This window comes from Perna viridis, chromosome 13 (assembly GCF_037379345.1).
Source record: "Perna viridis isolate PV_CMFRI_1.1 ecotype Kerala chromosome 13, ASM3737934v1, whole genome shotgun sequence".
Lineage (NCBI taxonomy): Eukaryota > Metazoa > Mollusca > Bivalvia > Mytilida > Mytilidae > Perna > Perna viridis.
In genome coordinates, this window is record NC_142457.1 from 3,681,441 (window position 1) to 3,693,640 (window position 12,200).

Consider the following 12,200-nt stretch of genomic DNA (forward strand, 5'->3'; position numbering starts at 1 on the left):
AAGTATAAGGCTACGAAATATTTTTAACTACTTGATTGGGGGTCCCCTGCATAACATACTGAACTGCCCATTTCAAACCTGATTTCACAAGAACAGTTCATATATAGATTCTAGAAATTTGCTGGTGAACGAAGTGGTAGGGTCATAACCTGACCCACAATAGAATAGAAGTTCATCACCAAATTTCCAGGGTGTGCACATGAACCGTTCTCCCAAACTGGAAATTCAAAGTTGGCAAAAAACTCACGAGGGGGACCCCTCTTCAAGGGCTCATAAAAATTTCTTACGGCAAAGCTTTTACAGACAATTCAGGGTTGGTTAGTCACCATACCGGTAAGTTCACTATTAAATTTCCAGGGTGTGCATATGAACCGTTCTCCCAAGATTGAAATTCAAAGTTGGCAAGAAACTCATGAGGGGGACCCCTCTTCAGGGGCTCATAAAAATTTCCTACGGCAAAGCTTTTACAGACAATTCAGGCTTAGTTAGTCACCATACCGGTTAGTTCACCACTAAATTTCCAGGGTGTGCATATGAACCGTTCTTTCAGCTTTTTACCTTTGCTCCACACGTCTGCTGCTTACACATTTTAAAAAGAAACTATATGAGCGTCAATATTGGTGATGACCTATTATGCCATTTAGGGTAGTCTCACTTACGGTTAGTTCACCTCTAAATTTCTAGAATCCATATACATTGTGTGGACAGTTCTGAAGAAGTTTCGTGTAAAATTTGGCAGTTTATGTTACTCATGGGAGCCCTTTTGAAGTAACCTTAAGCTTTTGTGGACAATTAAGAGCTGAGTTTTCAATATTTTGGTTAGTTAACAGCCAAATTTCTAGGATGTGCACATAGATCGAAACCCCAAAATTGGGACCCCCACCCAACACACACCTCATTTTTCTCATTCTATTGCATTAAATATTTATAGAAATGTTTATTGAGGAGTGAAATTTAACAGTGACGGGTGATTATTTGTTTTTATTTCGTTAATTTTTTTCTGTTTGTTTGTTTTTGTTTTTTGTGTTTTGACGAAAAGGGGATGGAATTTATTTTTGTATCTATATATTTTGAATCTATATAGAAGTGGAATTGCTAATTTTCAACATTATTCTTTCTTTGTGTAACTGATTTGTGTAATATTAAAGCTAGAAACCACTAATTCCACTTCCCATAGGCTTCTATGCTAATTTGACAATATTCAATGGCTTCTCTAAACTTTACCTTAACATTAACCTGCAGGGGACTATATATCAGCATGATTCTACATATGTCAGCTCACAATCCTCAGAATGGCATGTGGGGTTAGCAGACTTGCAGTGCAGTACTGGTCACCGGAAGTGAAGGGTCTATAAATAGCATGGGAAATCCCAGTGTTTTCACAAGATAGGGGTATATTTAGAAACCATTATGGAGATTAGGCTTCACATCACAAGAAGCAAAATGCACCTACAAAATGTACAGAAATGTTTTTCCTTTCAGAAACTGTTTAAATTTTTGAAATAAGATGAGAACTTTTTTCACAGCACTATGAGGAACAGGGGTAATTTCTGCGTAGGACTATTTTTGCGTACGTTCCAAATGCTCATTGGTTGAATTGGTGGTCTGTAACCTATACATTAAAGTTAACGGAGTTATCAATCTCAGATCTACGAATGAGGGCCCTAACCCAGTCTCCAAAATAAATTAAATTAGTATGAAATCTACTTTCTAACGCCTATCTACGCAAAGCTAAATAAAACATGAATTCATTTTTTCAATCTGTTTCACATGGAAAATAAATCATTTAAAAAATAGTAATTAGTAGACTTAGTAATATTTTTTGAATTGCAATATTTCTATGATTATGTGCTTTTTTTAACTATTTGAATTTTGTCTTCGCGAGCAGGACTATTTTTTATAATTAACCTGACGCAGGTCATACACGGTACCTCCAATAACCGAAAACATGTCTCTTTTCCGAAAACTACACAAATAAACCGAAAACCAGGTGTATATATATATCTGAAAACCTCGATAAAATACGTTTTTGTTGTATAATTGGTGCTTACATTATTTAAATATACAATTATGAAGGTTTTTTCGTGAAAAAATTGTTTTTATGTATATTTCAACATTTTCTAACTACCCAACGAGAGTCTCTAATAACCAACATGGCGTCTGGAGGACCTCCGACTAATTTCAAAGTACTGACGCCATATTGATTATTACAGGTAGCTAGAAAGTGTTGGAATATTAATAAAAAAACTTATTTGCAAGTGTGTTTACATAACACCGAAGTTTTTGGTTATTCGAGCAACCCGGTCAAATATTCACAAGAAGATGTCGGGAGTTTTTAATGACGGATTTTTGGACCTGCAATGTACACTCTTTGAGTTGTATATTTTTAATGTATACGATTACAAGATGGGTCCTGTAGGTTTGAAAGTGTGAAGTTTTTGTCAATCTTACCAAGGAGTTAAATGTAGACAACTATCATGACTATAAAAATCCTTGTTCTTACTCTGTCATTAAGAATGTCGGTACAATCGCTGGGTTATGGTTCGGCAGCTTGAGCTTGGTTAATTAAGTCGCAGTCTTTATAAATATCAGACAGGACATGATGCATGTTGGAAATTAAAAAAAAACACCACAAATTTCACTTGTATTTTTTTATTTAGAAACAGTTACAGAGACCATATAACCTTTCAAATGCTGTATTTATGGACAAAGAAAAGAGTCATAAGAAAATAAAAAAAACCTTCCCATTAATAATAAAATTCTATTACTAAATTTACGAAATGGCTGAGCTAATGGATATTGAACCCTTTTCTCTTTTCAATCTAAAAACAAACAAAACAACAACAACCCATGCCAAGAAAAAAATTCTTTTGCATAGACATATCAATTCGTAATTCGACTTTTCGATAAATTGAACAAATATTATTAACCTATATCTAAATATTATAGGTTGAAGTTCCTATTGATCAACTGTTAAACCTACAAATGGTAAGATGTACATATTGACCATTGTTTGTCCAGAACTTAATAAATACAGTATATATGTGGTATATCTCGAAAATATAAAATACAACGAGAATAGGTATGGTGAGTATGTCAAAGAGACAACAACCCCACCAAGATGAAAATGTCAGCCCAAGGCCAACCATGGGTCTTCAATGAAGAACGAGGAAATCTTCACACCACATGGGAGCTACCCCCAAAAACATCATAATACATAGGTACAGCCAAATAGTTGCCCCTATATACGGCTTGTTTACGCCAAATGCGCCAAGAACGCACTTTTCTGATTGTACAAAAAAAATGATTCTTAATTTTAAGGCAAACCATTGGCAAGTTCTATGACCTACGGTGTGCTTTATCTTACCAGAGAATATAACTTTTTAACTTCAATCAGGAGCCTCTCGATTTTAGACATTGTACCTTGTGTACACCAGTGATCTGAAGTGGATTCCAGTTGTTGGAATCCCCATTCCCCTTCTGTTGGAATTTTTGGGGTTTTTATTGACATAAATTAGTAAATAAAAGCCTGCTGCCCCATTTCAAAATCAATGGTTCCGTACATGTGTACTTATCGTAAAGAACATAGCTATTTTGCTTCTTTCCGTACATTACATCGTATCCAGATGTACTTCAGTGAAATTGAAGTTGTACTAATGTTTTTGGCATGTTACTGCAAGAATGGATACATTTTAAAACACCAATTAATTTATTGTCATAACAGCCATCAACAACTGTATTCAGTATTGACAACCATAACCACGTGTGATGACTACCTAAAGCATGTTCACTAAAAACTCGATTAAATACACTCTTTCTGTTCTTTAAATGAAATGTTTGCAAATATTTCACAGCTGTCAAATTCACTTTTTAAAAAGAAAACAATGAATATCTAACACTTAGAACTTTCAACAAAGTATTTTATTTTGAGTGGCCCGTTTTATTTGTTTTAGTGCATAGTACCATCAATTCTTTATATGCTTACTGCCCAGAGAACCGTTTAAGTCACAATGAATTTCGACTAATCAATGTTCAAGAACAAAAAAAAGTAAAAGTAAACTGAGTAATACTAATGAATATAGTGCATAGTCTGTCGTTATTCTTCAGTTCGGTTGTCAGGGTATGTACAGTTAATTACCAGTAAGCTTGCAAATAAAGATTTTTTTGAATTTATTCATTCGACGAATTTAAATTTAATACCATTTTTTTCGATATTTGGTAGAAAGGTTTGGCGCAAAACTGGGGCAAAAAGATATTTTAATTATTATTCGGTTATCTCAATTGTTTTGAATTTTGATGAGTAGTTTTTATTTATTTTGTACTTTTAATTTTAATAAATTTATTTTTAATATTATATAGGAAAAAATAAAGTGATATTAGTAACATTAAATACTGTAAAAACAACTCATTGCAATTAAACAATCTAGAACTATAGTGTTTTTTTTTTTTTTTCAAAATATGGATTAGATGAAAAACACCGTATGCACAATGAAGCACTTATTCCGTAAATTGTGGTTTTTCACTTGCATTTTTCTGTTACTCGATCGTTCTGAACAGACATTCGAAGAAAGAACGGCGCAAATCGTACCAGATTTTTCTGACATCGAAATTCTCGAACCTCCCATAAATTCCTGGAATGCTCGCAGCGTCAGCGCTTGTCTCGCCTTTTGTATGGAAACTGTTCCATGTGTATCGTACTCCTATAACGCGGTGTCAGGACAGTGCGATGTGTTTAATTCTAAGTTCAGCATTCCAGCGACTATAGCCCAGCAGCCAGGATATAACTGGACATACTTCAACACAAACCAAGGTCTGAATAAGTTATATGGTAGAAATCGTACATGCCCTTATTTATGTTCATGCAATGTAATAGTTAGTGTATGCTCTTAGTATTTTCTTCAAAATTATGGACTCAAAAGGAACACAGGTCAAAGATATTTTAAAAAGTTCAAAGGACAGGAAGAAGAAAAGGGAAAGAAGCAAATAAAATGTAAAAGCACAAAAGAAAACTGGCAGCAAATTAAAAAAAAAAATGATTTCAAGTACCAGTCCACATAAAATTCAGACACTGACAATTGTAAAGTGAATCATAGTGAAAAAAAAACCCCACAAAACAAACAATACTCTTTCAGTCTACATATGCTATATTTTCACATAATGATAATTATTTCTGTATTCAGATCTGCAGCCCTTTTCACAAAAAATCGTAAGAGTAAAATTAGTCGTAAGTTGTGACGTCACAATACTTAACTCTATTATGACATCATAACTTACGACTGATTTTACACTTACGATTTGTTGTGAAAAGGGCTGCTGCACTTTTGAGAAAATCATACATTTATCTTCCACTTGTTATCTCAAAAGCGCAACAATTAAATGAAAAACTGAAATTTGTTATGTGATCAGTAACTGTTTCTGAACCAGAAATAACATTGAATTCAATGGTTTTTTGACATGCATGAATCACCTCCTGTCAGATTTTTATAAATACTGATACTTAAATACTCTGCCAACAATTGTAAGTATGTACCAGATCCACCGGCACAGGCTAAGTGTTTAGGCAGATACGGTTATTACATACGCTTCCGTACATTTCCTTTGATTGCGGGCCACATTAGAATTTACAGTTTTTGTTAATTGTGTAAATGTCCTGTACCTATTCGGCTGCATACCTTCCGAAAAGAGATAAAGTCCTAAGAACATGATAAATCTTTTTAGACAGAAATATGAAAATTCCCCTCAGAATTTTTATGTCCCAGAGACATGTTAATTCTGCAAGTGAAAATATATTATTTTGTAACTCGAACTGATTACAACGGTACTATTTTTGGTTTCATTGGTTTTGTTTTCTGAATTAAATGTGGATTTAACCGTAGCTTCGCCTAATTTTAGACGTGATGGAAACAACAGCTGCGCTGCCAACAACCACAACCGTACTGCAGTGTCCCACGGGTGAATGTTCAACCTACGGTTCATCTAAGTACCTAATCATAGACATAGCAATGACATGGGACGAGGGACAGGTAAGGATACTAGAGTTCGGGGTATATACTGGCTGTCCAGTACTACAAAATAATTTATTTCAGCAACTATTCATAGATACAACAATGACACGGGACAAGGGGCAGGTCAGGAAACTTGAGTATTGAAATTCTTGACTATCAAACTTAAAGTACTGATTCAAATATTGTTAAGTTTTTGCCAAGTAGGAAGGGAATGAGCACGAGACAATTTTCAAAGTATTCATTGTGACCACTCAACAAAAATCCATATGAGAACCTTATCTAAAATACAGAAATGACGAGGAACTGGATAATGTTACATTTTGTATATATCGTTACGTTAAACCATGTTAATCTATTGTTAGGGAGTAATACAAATGTACAATGTATTAGTCGTTATATTCCGTCGCTCTCCGATTGCGCTGAATTATTCGAGTTACATTTAGTTAGGAAGAGGTAGTTTATAATTGGAAAGTCAAAATAAACGATACATGTAGGTCAGATCAAAAAGTAGAAGAATACTAAAAGTCATGAGACATCCCTTAAAAGGATATTCATGGAAGACAAAGGACACCTGCCAGGCTCGTAGCTGCCGTTAGGCAAAAAAGATTTTGCCTGCACTTAATTTTGCCAATTTTTATTATTTTTTTTTGAGATAAAATACATCCAGGAGAGGCATAAATGATGCTCTAAAACGCTATCTCCCCAGACCCCCTGCCGTAATTTTGCCTACACTTCAATTTGGCCTCAGCTACGTGCCTGCCTGCATGACGCTGTAATCAATGTTAGTAATTTACTTCAATGGTTAAATTACATAAATAACAATTAACACCTTTGATAAAGAAAACCATCTCTTTGTCTTCATATTTTGGTTGATTTGGCATTTGAGGCAGAAAAATCCCGGTTTTTTTTTTGTCACAACACTGAGTTAATTTCACATAACATTGACATAAAACAGTGTGATACAGCCTGCATCATAGTATCTGCATAGTTTCAACAATATATAAGATTTCTAATATTTACCAACAATCTTCAACAAATTATAAGCATTAGTACAATCCTAATAAGTGATCGGTGAACAATTATACGGTAAGGATCTATATGTTGGTACATACCTACTGAAATAGTGTAAGGATCTATATGTAGGTACATACCTACTGAAATACTGTAAGGATCTATATGTATATGTAGGTACATACTACTGAAATAGTGTAAGGATCTATATGTAGGTACATACCTACTGAAATAGCGTAAGGATCTATATGTAGGTACATACCTACTGAAATAGCGTAAGGATCTATATGTAGGTACATACCTACTGAAATAGTGTAAGGATCTATATGTAGGTACATACCTACTGAAATAGCGTAAGGATCTATATGTAGGTACATACCTACTGAAATAGCGTAAGGATCTATATGTAGGTACATACCTACTGAAATAGTGTAAGGATCTATATGTAGGTACATACCTACTGAAATAGCGTAAGGATCTATATGTAGGTACATACCTACTGAAATAGCGTAAGGATCTATATGTATATGTAGGTACATACCTACTGAAATAGTGGAAGGATCCAAATGTATATGTAGGTACATACCAACTGAAATAGTGTAAGGATCTATATGTATATGTAGGTACATACCTTCTGAAATAGTGCCTTGCAATGGTCAAGCTGATTAAGCTACATCAAAAGGAGAAAATCTAAAGATTTTACAAACTTTTAATTAAAGCGATTTTTCAGGCTGCGTGTCAACCTTATGGCGGAAAACTAGCAGAAGCCGAGACACCTGAAGAAAATGACTTTATCAAGTCATTACTTCAGGCAAAGGGAGGTTAGTTAGCTTTTTAAATAAAAGCATTAAAACTTTAACTAAAATTGTTAAATATGAAACATTTTTGTACCAGAAATTTATTACATTAAACGAAAGCTGAGATAGGGCATAACTTAACCGAATTATCAGAGAGGAAATTCACTGCTATATATTTGCGAAGAAAATGTTTGATCCCTTTTATGCAATGTACATTCTTGGCGTAAACTTCCATCTATCGTTTTGTTTTGTTTTTGATTTGTTTTGTTTTTTGTTGTTGTTTATTTATTCAAGGAGTGTAAATAAAGTCCCTGGTTTATTTTGTACTGTTTTGTTCTTTAAATGTAAAATTGTTACACTTTATTTATGAGATATTTAGAATTACCTAGCTTTTTATCATAATCTCCAATCGACGACAAAGTCAGTCTTTTGGCTTGATCATCATGTCGCACTTATACTTTATTTATTTATTTGTTTTATTTTATTTTTCGTTGCCTTATTTGTTTCTCGACCTAAATATAATTTCTTTGAAATTGTTTTACTTTAATAAAACAAATAACTGTATAAGTCAATAATTAAGTAGCATTCTTTCTAAAATTCAAACAGAAGGTGATTCATGCATGTCAAAAACCCATCGAATTCAGTTTTATTTTTTGTCTAGCAACAGTTACTGATCACATAAGCAGTCTTAGTTTTTCATTTGGTTGTTGCGTTTTTGAGATAAAAATTATATAGATTGTGCAAGAGTTATCGTTCTTGAATTGGTTGATTTTAGTGGGAGATGAATGTATGATTTTCTCTAAAGTGCAGATCTGAATATAGAAATTATTATCATTATGTAAAATATAGCATATATAGACTGAAAAAACATCGTTTGTTCGGTGTTTTTTTCTACATCATGAATCGCTTTTAAGTTTAAAAACATTGGCAGTGTCTGAACTTTACAAGGATTGTTACTTAATATAAGTTTAACACAGCCACTTTTTATATATATATAAGATTTGAGAACAAATGAGTGCATGTGACCTTCTGGTATTTCACTGCATAATCCATATCAATCTAATTTGAAATATCATAATTGATTCTGTATCAAAAATAAATATGCCACTAAATTTTTTTTATCTTCGGTCGTTGGACTCATTCCGCAAGTTGAAACATTGTGGTACCGGTTACGTACTATGAAGCAGCTTTCTTTTTCGGTTTAAAAAATAATCGTCTTTCAGTAGGATGGCAACATTCATAATGAGACATCCTTGTTAAAAAACCTTATACTTATGATGATTAAGCAAAACTGGTTCAGACCAATTCTCCTAAAAAGCATAAGTTAAGTTCGAAGAACTTGCAGCTAGTGTAGAGGAGAAATGAAGTTAAGTTCAAAGAACTTGCAGCTGGGCTAGAGGAGAAATTAACGTCAAATGTCTTGAACGTTCATTCCTATCATGGTATATACATTACAATGTTTTGTGAACAGGTAAAAGTGGTAATTTGATTTTAACTCGTAAGGCAATGTAAGATAAAAATAAGACTTAAAGTTTAGATAATTGAGATTAATAAGTAGATGCTCAGTGGAGACAATACACATATGAAGGTGATTCTCTCCAAAAGGAAGCTGAAACACATTCGAATCTCTTAGATTACAGGAGCTTCAGTCAAATGAAAGTTTACTGGTAAAATTTAGTCGGAAGATAGAAAATTGCTAGCCTGACAGCAAGGAGAAATCATCTCTACTAAAAGAGGAATGACGTTAATTGTTCTTTGAAGTCAAATATTGAACATCACTATAACGGCCGCTCATATTGTGGAAGAACAAAATGTCCTTGCACATCGTATCAGCAGGGTCAAGGTGGGCATTGAATGCTGAATTGGTTCATTAGAATCTTCACAGACGGAGGTTTCGGACAATAAAATCATTCGCGTCTGTCCGAATCCACAGATTGATATCAAAAGTTATGTGCCAGTGATAAGAATCAACTACCTTTTGCTAAGGATGCACTGTCATTGATAGTGAAGGAGTTTGCTTCGGCATATCCTTCCACATGGTTACAAAGGATGTATTCACAATTGATATTCTAATAGAAAGTCCTATTCAGGGAGATCTGCTATGTAAAATGCAAAGAAAGTTGAATGTAGTTAACTTAGTTCAAGGCAGTCTAAATGTTACTACGTCGAGGTCTACGACAGACAGATCAAGTCATTCTAAATGTTACTACGTCGAGGTCTACGACAGACATATCAAGTCAGTCTAAATGTTACTACGTCAAGATCTACGACAGACAGTTCAAGGCACTCTAAATGTTACTACGTCAAGGCCTACGACAGACAGTTCAAGGCACTCTAAATGTTACTACGTCAAAGTCTACGACAGATAGATCAAGGCAGTCTAAATGTTACTACGTCGACGTCTACGACAGATAGATCAAGTCACTCTAAATGTTACTACGTCGTGGTCTACCACAGACAGTTCAAGGCACTCTAAATGTTACTATGTGGATGTCTACCACAGACAGATCAAGTCACTCTAAATGTTACTACGTCGAGGTATACGACAGACAGATCAAGTCAGTCTAAATGTTACTTCGTCGTGGACTAAATGTTACTACGTCAGAGTGGGTTTTATCTTTAGCGGTAGGTGTTCAAGAATCCCCCTATATATATCTGTGTCAATTTCAAGTAAATATTTGACAAAGGGAAACCAATTTTAAGCAATAGCAACTTCAGATGTTGTACTGATGGCAAGATATGAAATTATAAGGTTCTGTTTAGGGGTTATAATTCTGGGCAATGGTGCGACAAAACAAGATCGGCTTGAACATAGTGTTTCAAATATTTTGTACTAGTTTTTACTGAAGACAGAATTTAGACCAGAAGAAAGCCCTGTATATGTAAAACCCATATACAATAGAGTAAAGCATCAGAAATTGTTATAGGTGGATTGGCAAAAACCACAGAGTTAGAAAAGATTGGCGGACCATTGGACTTTCATCGACGCTTTGTAAGCAGATGAATATAATGATGTTTATATTGATTATTTTGAATTCGAAGATTTGTTTTGGAGAGTTGCTCTTCATAGGGGAGTCACGTCGCGGAGTATACGCTGTATTTCTACGGGTGGAAGAATTTAAAAGCTGTTGATATTAAAGATTTCTGCTTTTATGTAGTTTAATGTGTGCAGAATTGAAAAGTCCGTTGCCTATTTTAGCGTCTTATAACCCGAGCAAAAGAAATCTAAAAATATACATATATCGAGTAAGTTTAATTCATTCATTCTGATGCTTTGGATTAGGATATATATATACATGTATATATTACCACAAATTGCATAACGTCTTAATTTGATTTATTATTTTTACAGGTGACAGGTATTTTATAGGTGGTTATAACTACAATGTTGATGCCACGTTTGAATGGGCCAGTGACCCTAACACTCCAATCAGCTACTCAGACTGGGAACCGGGGCAACCTAATACACCTGACGTGTCTCATTGTCTGTATTCTAATTCTGCCTACCAGTACAGATGGGGCGATATATCGTGCGTTAATATCCCTTATCCCTGTATCTGTGAAATTCCTTTGTTAATCTAATGCAATCGCCAAACATACATCTGAGGGATGAAAATTTTGTTTGAATTGAATTACTGGCTTTTCTATATAATGTTCGAAAAGAATTGTGTCACAAAATATTCCTTTCAGAAATTAAATACAGAATTATCGAGCAGAATTTCTTGAAATCGGTAGATAGATAGTTACGTCTTTTTTTGTTTTTTATTTTCAATTGTTTAACCGTAAATTTTATTTATTTTTTCTATCCTATGTGTTCTAAGAAAATGCTAAACCTTTCGAAAAATTGACAAAGTTTTATTTTTGGTGTCAATAAGCTTACCAATGAATTTAATAACTATTAAGCATTCATTTATTTAAATTATTGTTCTGTTTTCTTTGTCAGTTAAACCACTTTCTATATTATACATTGGGAGAGAGTGCGTCAGGGAGATACACTACTCATTTGCATTACGACGAGTGTCATGTACAGGGCATGCTTTAGTAGCAGTCTTTGTAAGAATCTTGCAAATTCTGTAATATTTGATGCACCTTAAAAAGACTACACCTTTTATGTTTTATTATTAAGTTTTGTGAGTCAATATGATAAAATGTATTATCATTCATTCATCTGCTGTTTGGAGATAATCTACATTAAAAATCAAATAATTTCTATTGTTTTACATACTCGATACCATTATACTTATGGTATCGAATTAGTTTGTGCCGAAAATATAAAATAATTCATGGTATAAAACCATTTTACATAACATTTAGAACAATAATCGAAATTGCAAAACTATGCACTGTAAGTAATGTTGCATTTCAAATTCTACCAAATTTACTTCAG

General features: G+C 33.8%; 1 protein-coding gene across 1 annotated transcript; it reads left to right on the top strand.

Annotated features, from left to right (window-relative positions):
• The first annotated feature begins 4,419 nt into the window (after positions 1 to 4,419).
• LOC148599281 (C-type lectin domain family 4 member A-like) lies at positions 4,420 to 12,034 on the top strand. The gene is made up of 4 exons (XM_088558651.1): positions 4,420 to 4,810; positions 5,893 to 6,023; positions 7,747 to 7,837; positions 11,166 to 12,034. The coding sequence occupies exons 1-4, from the start codon at positions 4,468 to 4,470 to the stop codon at positions 11,393 to 11,395; spliced, it is 795 nt and encodes a 264-aa protein (XP_088414777.1). The 5' UTR covers positions 4,420 to 4,467; the 3' UTR covers positions 11,396 to 12,034.
• Positions 12,035 to 12,200: the final 166 nt, after the last annotated feature.